The following is a 13,235-nucleotide window of genomic DNA, read 5'->3' as shown; positions in this document are numbered from 1 at the left end:
TGCAGGGCTAGGCGAGTGAATAAACTTGCACACGCATCCAGTTTGGTTTGATTTCATAAGAGAAATGTCTGGAGCTTGCTGGCATTTTCTGCTTTGACTGCTGTCTCTTGCTGCTTCCTTCCTGTTTTCCCGGCCCTGCATCCTAAACTTCTTTGAAGGCCTCCCCCACCGATCAGGGATCCCATCTGTAGCTTTTGTTTACCCGGCGGTGTGGTGTATATAGCAGATTTTTTAAGTGTTTTAAAAAAATTTGTTGGCTGAAGAGTTCTTTCACTCAGCACACGTAGAAAAATTGCTATACGTCAGGTGCTGTAATACACCTGCCAGTTAGCCAGCTCAGATGTCGTGTACTGATAGAGTAAGCATCTGATAGTTTATGGAGTGATGCTTCTAGAGGCATTTACCAGAGTAGGGGAGGACACCTTGAGAGAGCCCCCCACAGAAGCTTTTTTCCGAGCTATCTCTGGAGTTCTGTTAGGTTCTTATAGAAATGGTTTTTGTTTTGCATTAGTGACAGACATGTATGTCACTAGTGAGTCATTCAGTCAACTCTCAGTGCACTCTACTTTGATCCTAGAGAGTTGGGAAAACAGACTTGATAAGAGGCCGACCTTGGTGTCAGGTCTGGGATGGCAGACACATAGGCAGGTAAGTGACAGCACCATGGGATAGGAGCTGTGATGGAAATGTGGAAGCACAGAATGCCTGAGAACATTCCGGAAAGCCTCACAGACACATGGCATTTGAGCCGAATCTTGAAAGAATTTGGTCAGCGGAAGGGGAGTGGGAAGGAGTTCCAGGAAGTGGACGCTTGTTCAGAGACCGGAAATCTTACTAGGAGGTGTTGGCTGCTGAGTCTTCCAGAACTTGGAGAACGGTGAGGGTTGGGTTGGAAACAGTGATCTCTGTGGCCATCACTTTCTATTTGAAAGACTTTCTGGATCCCCCTGAAAACAAGGCCACACAGGACAGCCTAGAAAATGGAAGACGCTCATTCTGCTTTTTCCTCAATCCCTTACTTAGCCTCAGCCACAGTATGGATACTTTTTTTTTTTTTTTTTAAACTTGAATGCTTATGCACATCTTGGCGGGATGTAAATTGGAGTTCCCTTAAGCCCTTGGGAGACCCCATCTGACAGCTGTTCCTCTAATGCTTTCTGTCCTGGGTCATTTGGCTCAGTGGTTGCTAACAAAACCCAGGTCAGGGGTCCATCTTTTCTTGCGCTGGGCTCTTTAACTCTGCTCCCTGCCATGGTTCCAGGCTGAGATGCTAAGCCACTGTCCCCCATGAGCCACTGCTAAGCAGAGGTCTGGGGAAGCAAACACGTGATGTCTCTGCCCTTCCCAGTATTTGCCCCGTTGTTGGCGGCACAATTGGCTTGTCTGTAACTTTGCCTCAAGAGAAGCCTGAGAAGGAGAGAACTAAGGTGGCACGATCCGGGTGGTTCTTGTTGCCAGACCCGGTTTTGCAAGAATAAGTGGATTATCTGGACATAGTCATCCGGACATCTTGGTCGGTTGTCTAAATACACGTAGGCCCTTGGTGATATATGACATCCTTTCTCACAGGTGGCGACCCAGAGCACATCCTACCCACCCACCGCATTTGTATTTACTTTGTACATTGCAAAAACAATATAAGCTTATTATAAATAGTCTAAGGAAATCAATAGACTGGAGAAGAAAACGTAAGATTTCCCCCCACCCCCACAGCCATGTATCCTCCTGGACTTTTCACACACATTTACAAACATTATCCATCATTCGATTGTACTAAAAAAGAATTATGCTCCATGTATGATTTGGGGGCTTTGTTTTTTTCTTAAAATATCCTGAGCAGAAAACGTCTTTGAGGGTAAGTCCCAATCTTTGTTCTTTTTGTTAACATGACTTGTTAGTAGAGTTGCCAGATTTTAGCAAACGAAAACACAGGCCACTCAGTTACATTTGAATTTCAGATAAACAACATACACGCTTTTAGTGCACACAACTTCCCACGCGATCCTTGGGAAACACACATAATTAAGAAAGTTTGTTGTTTACCTAAACATCCAATGGATCGAGGTGTCCTGTATTTTATTTGGCAACTCTGCGCTTGTTAATTGATTTGTTGTCATTCTGTATAGGACTTTTCTTGCACAAAAACTCTCAACCAGAAAAAAAGGTCCTGTTTCCCGATTTGGAAAGGGTGGTCTCGGGCCAGTGTTCACACACCTGATGAATGTGCTGCGTGACGGGCCGGCTCAGCTGGGAGCCCAGTACTCATTAGCTGCCTCCATTGGAAAGAACTGGCCTGTGCAGCTGCTTTGTGCTTGGGGCTGAGACCTTGGCTCTTTCATCCCAGCTACTGTGTGAAGTCACCAGTGGCAGTTACCTGAAGTCCTGTGGGTGATATTAATTGACATTTTTTAAATGAATGCCGGTATTTGTAGGAATTTGCAATGCAAACAGTCAGCCTTTCAAGCGGTGCATATTGTAATTAAAGCAAGCTTTTAAGATTCTTTGAAGTACTAAATGTTTATGAAATTCAAATAGGGGTGCCCGATCTGCACAATAAAGGGGCTCTTGGTGGAGTTTTTTTTTTTTTAAATCTTCTATTTTGTAGATGTAAATATATGCCATAATTAGTGGAAAGTAACTTGAAGAGCGAGGCTGAGTTTATTCCTGTTATTCTTATTTAAAACAGCTGTGGCAGGAGCCCTACAGCTGCTGTCCCCTTGTTTGGGCAAGGGCACCATGGTCCCAAGTGAACACGCTCAAAGACTCGCTTCCCTATGAGCAGCTCCCTCGCTGTCCCCCAGTGCAGGTTGCAACGCGGGAGTTGTCCCATGGTCATCCCGGTGAAATTCCCCCACCCCAGTCCTCTGATGCCAGTGGGGCTGGCTTCAGGGGACTGGGCGTATGCAAATGAGTCAGGGGGGAGGGTGTGGGAGCAGCCTGCATCCTCAGAGCCTCCCCCCGCCACCCATCAGCACTGCCTCCTGGGCTCCTTCTGCCCCACCCCCCTCCCTGCTCGCCGGCCGCCGTGTTGCCCAGTGCGGAGTGATTGTCCTTTGGCGCCTGCGGGAGCAGCTGCAGGCCTACGCGGTGCCCTGCCCGGCGGAGCCTGGCCATGTGGCAGGCCTGGACGGCCGCCCACAACCAGGCCCAGCTCCCAGTGCCGCCTGCCAAGGAGCAGATGCTGCCATTGGAAAAAATTGCTTCACAATTTGAAATCTTGGTCCTTTGATCATTGCTCAGAGAGGATGAAGAGGAGAGGTTCAAAGTGGTGGTTTGAAAATGCCAGCGTCTCCTTGCCTCCATCAGTGCCTATTAGACTGTCTCTTGTCAGGGACAGTCCTCTTGATGTTTTCATCTTTGCAACCAAGTAATTCCCACTCAGCCCTTGCAAGCCCTCCGGGTGGAAGGGAGTGTCCCAACTGCCTTCTCCTTTCCTGACCCGGTGCCCCTGCTCTGTCCCCTGCCTGTGGGGTTATCTGCTTCCCCTCAGTGCCGGCAGGCTTTTACCTTCTAGAAGCTCACGGCAGAGTTTGTCACCAGCCCAGCACTGCTCCTGCGTGAGCTGTGCGTTTCCATTCTTTGCTCAGCAGCTGTAGTGCTCACGCCCTGGTCCTTCAGCCACCTGGAGCCAGGTTTTCAGAGCCCTGGAGTTGTCCACAGAGGGCCCCCTGGCCCGACCCTCCCCTCTGAGAGCTCTGGATCCTACTTACCAGGGCGAGGCCTCATTTTTCCTCACCCCTAGAATGGGAAGGATCATTCTTTGAAGTATATTCCTTTTTTTTTTATTTTAATGTTTATTTATTTCGGAGGGGTGAGAGGGGCGGAGAGAGAAAGGGAGAGAGAGACTCCCCAGCAGGCTGCAGGGCTCAATCTCACAAACCATTGAGATCATGACCTGAGCTGAAATCAAGAGTCGGACGCTTAACCAACTGAGCCACCCAGGCGCCCCTGAAGTATATTGCTTTTATACTTCAAATTTCAAAAACATAAAACTAAACAGCGGAACAGACACACACATGAATAAATGGGCTAACTAAATGAGAAGTAACAGAGGAGAAACTAATCTAGAGTCTTGCCTGGTGACTGAAACGTTTCCGCTGCATTTATAATGAGTGTAAGACAAGGATGATTTAGAGAAGGATTAGGGAAAATTTGATGTTTCCTTCTTTTGTTATTGTTTCTTTGCTGTCTGATGCAGTCAGCTCTCTCTGTGTGGCATTATAACTTGCTTCCACCTTGACCTTGTATCATTTCCCAGGACTTGCCCACCAGTGGACTCTGAAGTCTTTAATTGATTCAACACGCCTTTATTAATGATTGCTGTTTTGTTTTATTTGCAGAAAGAATTCTGTAACCTCTCTAATTAACTCTTTGTGGGAAAGATGGTAATTTTGTGCCTGTGTGAACAGTTATATCCAAAACTTAAGACTCGTCATAAACTCACAGATCAGAAAAAGTGCTGCTTTTTCTCTTAGGAAAAAGCCATCGTGTGTCTGTACTGTGCACCTGATCCTTATAGATGGGGGCTCAGACTGGCTCTGTGGGCATTGTTTTCTGTCTTGGTTATTGATTACGAACAACCATCTTTACGCGGTTACGTCTCTGTGGATATGACGCAAGGCTCCGTCTGTATCTGTCCTGAGTGCGTTTTCGATCACTGAGTTACTAGGAACAGTTGTCAGCGTTTTTAACGGCTGCCATTTTGTTTCATGTGCCATCTCTTCCTATCACTGTGGCGGCTTCGGGAAGCAGGTCTTTCTTTGTGGTTAAAAATGGAGAATGAGACTGAAAGAAACGACTGCTGTCCATGCTGTTGGGCAGACGTCTGGAATGAAATAAGGATAGGTGAAAAGTCAGAATTCACAGACATCTGTAATGGATGGAAGGGGGGTCTGAAATCAAGTTGGGGTTTGATAAAAATAAATGTAGGACTTGAATCCGGGGAAACAGATGGGACCTGAAGAGCCTTGTGGGTGAGAAGAAGAAGAAGACCGGTAAGAGTAGGGGGGAAATGAATGAAAACTGCAGAATTGTCTAACAGAGGTATTCTTGGGTCTGTGTGATTCCAGAAGGCAGAGCACTGGGGAGGAGTTGCAGGGACACAAACTGCAAATTGAGGGGTGTGGTAGGCAGAGTCACGTCCCAAGTCCATAGCCATCGTATCTGTGAATATGTTACATCGCACAGAAAGGGGAATCGAGGTTGCTTATCAGCAGCTAGGGCGAGGATCTTGGATTATCTGAGTGGGCCCAGAGTAGTCACCAGGTTCCTTACAAGCAGAAGAGGAGGGGGACCCAGGAGAGATGAAAGTAGGCAGCGGGAGAAGGACCCAGCCTGTTGTTGCAGGCTTTGAAAGTGGGGAGAGGGGCTCAGATAAGGAATGTGAGTGGCCTCCAGATGCTGGAAGAAGCAAGGAAGACCAATCCCTCCCCAGGGCCTCGGGAGAGGAATACAGCTCAGCCAGGACCCTCATAGACCCGGGGAGACCAGCGTCGAAGTCTCACCTGCAGAAGTTTGAGATTGTATATTTATGTTGTTTTAAGGCACTGAATTCACTCATTTGTTAAAGCAGCGATAGATAACTGATATAATAGGAAAAAGAACTGTCTAACAATGAAGTCTACCCTGCATGTAGTTTTTTCTTAAAGCAATGATTTTCCTATATCTAAAGATATTTAGCCCAAAGGCAGCACAGGTCAGGATACCATAGAAAAGACTCCTGCGTTTGGCCTCCAAGCCTAGTTCATATGTGGGGTCTCTGTTCTAAGGCAAAATGGGCAAAGATTCCTTAAAAGGGCCCGTTTGCCTGGACATCCCCCCCTCCACAGCCACATCTGCCTGTGTGTGTGTGTTTAGCACTTCAGAGCCCAGCCCAGACCATTTTAGGTTGGCTTGTCCCCAAAGGAAAGGATGGGATATGGTTTGAATTTGGGATTTGTTGGGAAGACAAGTTTGCTGGATTTTAGCTGTTTCTTGGATTTTTATATTAATTTGCTTTTAGAAAATATCGTGCAGTCAGATAAAGCTGATGAGGCAGAAATAGTTTGTATCTGATACCAGCACATTCTTTCTTATTTTCTTGCCTTCAGAACTGTCTGAAACAGGGGGCGCCTGGGTGGCTCAGTCGGTTAAGCGTCTGACTTCGGCTCAGGTCATGATCTCACGGTCCGTGAGTTCGAGCCCCGCGTTGGGCTCTGTGCTGACGGCTCAGAGCCTGGAGCCTGTTTCGGATTCTGTGTCTCCCTCTCTCTGACCCTCCCCCGTTCATGCTCTGTCTCTCTCCGTCTCAAAAATAAATAAAGGTTAAAAAAAAGAGCAAAAATTAAAAAAAAAAAAAAAACTGTCTGAAACAGGTTTGCCCTGAGTTTTCAGTTGGGAGAAACAGGTAGGGGGGTGGGGGGTGATGAACTACATGTGAATCTCAGACTCAAATCACAGAGTTTGCCTCCTTTGTTGTTGATTCAATACTAGCATTCTTTCTTTGATATTACCTTTGCTCCATGGGAGCTCAGTGAATGCATTTCTTTCTGGATAATCGGAACATCCTCAGCTGGCAGACGATTATCTCTCCCATCAATACCTCCTCCTAGAAAATTCCCAAAGAACAGCTGTTGATGTGGTGGGATGGCTACATGATTATTTCCCACCGTTCGAGAGTAATTGCGGAGAGTTGTAATAGCAAATTGGTTATTTACTGTTAGTCGAGAAGCCTTTTAAAAACTAACCTGATAAATGTATACTGATAATTAAAGTTTTCTCAACTGTGAGAAAAGCAAGATCATTCCAAAACCATCTGTCCCTGTTATCTAAATGAAAGCTAAAATGTGCACAGTCCTCATGACCCAGCTGTTCCACTCCTGGGAACACCCAACAGAAATGCATACACGTGTTCATCAAAAGCGTGTGCAGGGGTGTTCAGAGTAGCTCTCTGATTTGGAAACATTGCCAGGGCCCGGCAGTGGTAGAATGCCTAGATCGTGGTATTTTTCATTCGGTGGAATCGTCTAGCAAGTAGCAGGTGAATATGTTACATCGCACATATTGCCCACAACAGCATGCGTGAATCTCCCCCCTACGGCTGAGCATATGAAACTGAGCACAAAGGAGTCAATCTGTGATTCCATTTATTTAAAGTTCAAAACACCAGACAGAACTAACGGACAGTGTTTTCCCCTCAAGATCACCCCTATGAGGTAAAGGGGTGATTGTACTCGAAGACAGCATGAACGGGAGGGCTTCTGGTTTCTTCATCGGGGTGCTGGCTGCATGTGTGTGTTCACTTTATGAAAATCAACGGACTGTAAACTTGTGATCTGTGCGTCGCTCTGAATGTACGTCAGACTTTAGTTTTATGTAATAAACAAACAAACAAACAAACTTCCACAAGTTTAGAACTCCTAATTTGTTGAGCTAATTTCTGAGCAGGTTTTCATAATGTGTATATTTTAATAGCTTCATTTTTGATACTTCCTGTCATTAAAACCATAGATCCTCCATCACCAAGGAAAACTCCTTAAAATTATTTGGGGACTTCGAAGGGACAGTGGTGAACCGAAGGTGGGATGGTAAGGATGGTCTGCCCAGGTGCAAGGCAGTAAGGACGTCCGTGGTGGTAGAGACATTTAATGGTAAAACCACCTAAAAATCGTTGTCATGTTTATGATCACCATGTGCCCACAGTTCTGAACAATGCCGTTGACAAAATACTTCTAAAGAGAAAAAAATAATTTTGTTGACCTAAGTCCTAAACGATTGGTGAAGTTAGTGTTTTTATTCCATCCACGCACACATATATATGCTTCAAATTAGCACGCTTCTATTGCGTGGCCGTTGTGTGACTTACCCTTTAGTAACACATGTGGACTCAGCCTGCGTCCGTTCGTAGGAGTAAGTTCTTGACAGTTTGGAGTCGTTTGGGCTGCAGTCCCCGTGGCTAAACCATAGACCCGGAAAGGCACCCTGATAGCACAGTCATTATGCAGACGGCAAAACCGAACTGGAGTCACTTGAGTTCTGTCACTCTCTTACTACTTTGGGAGTTCTTGCATTTAAAATTTAAAACCGTGAAACAGAGTGCTGAGTCTTACTGCAAATAATTTTGTCCAATAAAGAAAAGAGGGTCTTAAAAATGAATCCAGTCTGCTGAGGTCCACGCAGTGCGCCGCTGCCTGGGACGGCTGCTTTCTTTCACCAGCATGACTTTACGCGCAGAAACTCTGAGAGATGGGGGTATTTCTGGGAGACACGGGAGGCTGTGGACATTTCCAGCAGTTTTGCTAACACCACATTGTGGCAAATACCATTCCAAACATTTTTAAATTATATATATAGACAGATTATTTTGTGCGTTTGTTTCTATGCTTGCTTTAGATTTTAAACGTCTGAGTTAGTTTGCATCATCAATGCCAGTGAAGTGAATAAAGTAAAAAGTGGAGCGTTTTTTTTTTTTAAAAAAGGGCAGAAAAGAAAGTCTTGTGCCTAGGGAGCTGAGGTGCAGTTCTGAAGACACCTCCCTCCTGGTCGTATCACTGACATAAGTAGAGGTTGGTAGTTTAAAAGAAGTAACTCAGAGTGCCTGGGTGGCGCAGTCGGTTAAGCTTCTGACTTCGGCTCAGGTCATGATCTCGTGGTTTGTGAGTTCGAGCCCCGTGTCGGGCTCTGGACTGACAGCTTGGGGCCTGGAGCATGCTTCGGATTCTGTGTCCCCTGCTCACTCTCTCTCTCTCTCTCTCTCTCTCTCTCAAAAATAAATAAACATTTGGGGCGCCTGGGTGGCTCAGTCGGTTGAGCGGCCGACTTTGGCTCAGGTCATGATTTTGCGGTCCGTGAGTTCCAGCCCTGCGTCGGGCTCTGTGCTGACAGCTCGGAGCCTGGAGCCTGTTTCGGATTCTGTGTCTCCCTCTCTCTGACCCTCCCCCATTCCTGCTCTGTCTCTCTCTGTCTCAAAAATAAACGTTAAAAAATTTTTTTTTAATAAATAAATAAATAAATAAACATTAAAAAAAAATTTTTTTTAAATAAAGTAACCCACCCGGTTGCCTGTGCCGTTAACCACCTCCTTCCTATACTTCTCTCCACTCGTCACATCAGACTGCTTTTAACTGTTCGTTGACCACCTTCTTCCCTATACTTCGCTCCTCACACCAGACTGCCTTTGACTGTTCACCAGCCTTTCAAAACAACCCGATTGTGTTAAAAACAATGAGTTTCTTTGTAACTCAAATACTATCAGTTTATTTACAGCCCATTGAAACTCTTTCAGTGCTGGAAAATTTTTTAAATGGAAGGAAAGGAAATGAAAAGTAATTTCTAATGTACCTTTCCTGCTGCACGTAAACTCATTATTGTATCCATGTTGCAAAGCAACAAACTATTCAGTAGAGCACGCAGTAATTATTATGCTGTGCCTAGGTAATGGAATAGTATGCAGTTACCAAAATGTGAGGCTGCTCACGTTTTTAAATGGCTAGTCTTTAAAACTGATTATTTCCGTATCAGTACTGTATGAGTTCTAAGATGTAGCTGTGTATTTTTTTTGTGTGTAGTTTTTAAAGTTTATTTATTTTGGGAGAGAGAGAGCGTGGAGATGGGGCAGAGAGAGAGGGAGAGAGGATCCCAAGGAGGCTCTACACTGTCAGCACCGAGCCTGACATGGGGCTTGAACTCATGAACCGTGAGATCACGACCTGAGCCGAAATCAAGAGTCGAACGCTTAGCCAACTCAGCCACCCAGGCATCCCAACTATATACATGTATATATATATTTTAAAGCAAGGTTTGAAGAGTGCCACACTTTGTGCAAAAAAGAGGGGAGGTGTGTGCTTGCTTATCTACGTGCTAACTCTCTCCAAAAAGACGCTTGGAAAACACTGATCACCAGTGGAGAGATTGGCAAGTTCAGGGATAGAAGTAAAATGTACACTCTTTTTCCAGTTTGATTTATTTTCTTTCTTTTCTTTTTTTTTTTTTTTTTTTTTTTTTTTACTTACCACATATATGTTTTTACTTTTTTCAGAAAAATACTAAAACCTGTTGGCACAAACTATACCATGACTGTGAGAGCATAAATCCCACCACTGAAACATACCTGAGCCACTTCTCAGAGCCTCATGTCCTCAGCTGGTGGCAGAACAAGGCAGTGGTTCCTGCGGGCCCACGTGCACGCCACATGGCAGGTAGAAAGCTAGATATAATTCTGGGCTCCCGCATGCCTGAGACTCGTTGGTAACGTTCTCCTCTGGAGGCTGGAGCTCAGTAGACCCAGAGAGCTTGGGCATAGATGTCAGTCAGCGTCAGACATCATCGTTTCTTGCTAACCTGCTCTTTTCGCGGAGTCAAGCGTCAAACCTGCAAAAAACCTGAAAATGTACACTTGGGGATTTTTATTTATTTACAATCTGTGCACCATATAATTCCAAATGGCAGAATGTGAGGGAGTGTTACTAAATTTATGGGTAATACAAACCTGGACAAGTACAAGTAAAAGCAGATTGGAATCCAGTAAAAGGAGCTATACGCTGGTTGTTAGTTGCTATTAGGAATACCTGGGACAGGTAATTACTGTCGTTGAGCCCTGAATTTAGCTTTGAATTTCTTGGCATGTAAGAAAAAAGGGGGAATTTAAAGCATATGGTTCTTTGTATTTGAGGCCAGGAAATCTGCAGTTTTGCCTAAGGAAAGGGACACTGTCTTGATATTCAATTCAAATGCAGATCCTCATTAAAAATATATATAGGATGACTCAGGTCTTCCTAGTGGTTACTGCCTGTCCGGGTTTGAGAATGAGCTGGTCAGAATGTGCCAGACCTCACAAACTGTGGTCTCATTTATGAGTCCGGTCCACCTATCTCTCTCTAGCCCCCACATTGGTGCAGACACCGTCCCTTGTCCGGACCACTTTGACGGTTTTCTGACCTGTCTCTGCCTGTGCTCTCACTTTTCCAGAGTCGTCTCCATGCTGTGTTCGGGGTGCCTTTTAGGAACTCAGATCCAGCCATAACTTGTCACTGTGCCCGTCCTGGGCACTTACAACTCCTGCATCCCTTGGTTTTAGGATCTAAGACCTAAACCCTCCGGCCTCTCTTGCCACCCTCTCTCATCCCAGCCTTTTCGCGGCCTTGTTTCTGGTTCTGTGCACCTTGTCCACACTCTCTCAGGACACGTTCACCCGCCTACGTCAGCTCTCCTACCGTCTTTGGATCTGAGCTGCATCATCCTCAGAAGCTTCCCTGACCCCAAAGTTGGTTCTCATGGCCCTCGATGCCTCTTTCAGGAGTGCTCATCCCTAGGGTGATGTCCTCCCTACTAAATTGTGAGCCCGTGGCAGCAGGGACTGGCCCAGCTCGTGCTTACTCTGATCCCCAGCTCCCCACCCAGTGCCTGGTGTGCCATAGCAGATCACAAGGTACCGGAGGGGAGGGAGCCGTCAATCAGTGGCCCGGCCACTGCAGCGGCCTCGCAGCCTCCCTCCACAGTGGACACCAGACCGCACTGAGACGTTGATCCCTGAAACACAGCTCGGTTCACAGCACCTTCTTGTGCCAGAGCTTTCAAAGGGTCCCCATTTCCTGCAGCATGCAATCCACACCCCTTTTTTTAGCCCTCCATGGCCTGGGTCCTGGTTGCGTTTTTCCAAACTCACTGCTCCTGGTGGCCTCAGTCCTTAACACTGCAGCTGGAAAGAGGCGCCCTAGGCTGCTTCTACCCCCACTGTCCCCTCAACCCATCTCTGCATGTTCACTTCGTCACCACCCCGTAAATAATACCCCTGGTTGAAAGTAATGCCTTCCCTTGTCTGAACTCTGAGCATCTTTGACGTGGTAGTATTTCTATGTCCCTTGTAGCTCTTTTAAGACATACCTCTCTCACTTGTGGTCCTGTATAGTGTCTAACATAAACCTCACACAGTAGGTAATCCTACGATACCTTAAATGAGTGGGGATTACCAATGACTTGGCATCTTTGCAAGCCAGTCTTGAATAGGAACCATTTCCCTCCTGGATGCTGTCATTTGTAATGAAGGTTCTGTTTTTATACGTATAACAAGCAGCTAGCCAGCTGCAGATCTCCTGTTCTTTTAAATCTGTCTCCAGATCAGTGAATGTGAACCCAAGGCATACACTGCTTTCTGCACATATTTCAGAGACCTCCTGGATCCTTTATAACAAGGATAGAGTATTATTCTATACTGGACGCAAGAAAGCAAACTGAATAGATGCGGGTACAATCATCATTTCACAGGAAGATTGCTGGAGTTAGTGTTCTCTTCAAAAAATGACCAGTGGGCTGCAGAACTTGTTTCTAGATCAGCATCACCTCACCACCTCCCTGCCCCCCACCCCCACCCTCTGCTGGGCCAGAAGGATTGGAGATCTAACCCCCCCCCCCCCGTCACTGCTCATTGCCGTGACTCCTGTAAAGAGAAAATAACCCCCACCTCCTTTTCCTTTCCAACAGGCCGACCTAAACTGCAATATTCAGGATGACGCTGGGGCCTTTTATGGTGTCACCAGTCAGTATGAGAGTTCTGAAAATATGACAGTCACCTGTTCCACCAAAGTGTGCTCCTTTGGGAAGCAAGTAGTAGAAAAAGTAGAGGTAAGTGGGCATCTGCAGACCGGAGCCTTCATTCGGGGGCACCCTGCTTCCTCCCTTTCAGCTTTCACCGGGGCAGAGAGTTTTACTTTTCTGGTGTCCCCTCCTTCTCCCCCTTTCTCTCTCACCTCTTTTCCCTGTCACTTCTAAAAAGACACAGCGATTTGCAAGCAAGTGGAAGAAGCCCCCACACCACCCCTCCCCGACTGCAGGGGCCCTGCCTTGCGTGGCCAGCAGTGTTCGGTGCCCTGGTGTGGAAGCTGCTACAGACAGGCCCCGCCCCTAGGTCCGAGGGCACTTCCGGGCGTTGTAAATAGCACCTGCCTTCTAAAACCCGGACACCTCAAGCCTGGTGCGGGTGCTTCTGCCCCTTCTACTCCTTTCATTGTTCCGGACAGATTCCAGCGCGAACTGGGGTCGAATACCTATTCATAGTTTTCCTGTTGCATACCTCCCTCCCTTTCAAAAAACGTGTGTACTTTTCAGCAGGGTGGGTTGCTTTGTGTGAATGTTTGCGGTTGACATTCCATGTAAAGCTGTATCTTCCGACCTCTTCTGCCCGTTAACCCGGTCCACCCGTCATGGCGGTCCTGGAGCTCGCAGGCCCCAGGGCCCAGCCTGACTGTGCCAGACTTGGTGCC

At 46.5% G+C, this 13,235-nt stretch overlaps 1 protein-coding gene across 10 annotated transcripts in view; it reads left to right on the top strand.

Annotated features, from left to right (window-relative positions):
• Nucleotides 1–13,235, top strand: part of TEAD1 (TEA domain transcription factor 1) — a 269,913-nt gene that overhangs the window by 238,880 nt on the left and 17,798 nt on the right. For all 10 annotated transcript variants that reach the window (XM_040456839.1, XM_040456831.1, XM_040456829.1 and 7 more), the window contains one exon: nt 12,457–12,597. In XM_040456839.1, coding sequence (XP_040312773.1) covers nt 12,457–12,597 — 141 coding nt within the window. The remainder of the gene's footprint in view (nt 1–12,456; nt 12,598–13,235) is intronic.

The sequence above is a fragment of the Herpailurus yagouaroundi genome, unplaced genomic scaffold (genome assembly GCF_014898765.1).
Source record: "Herpailurus yagouaroundi ecotype Mexico unplaced genomic scaffold, PumYag 218, whole genome shotgun sequence".
NCBI lineage: Eukaryota > Metazoa > Chordata > Mammalia > Carnivora > Felidae > Herpailurus > Herpailurus yagouaroundi.
The sequence above is the reverse complement of the archived record's forward strand: the minus strand, read 5'-3'. Positions and strand labels throughout refer to the sequence as shown.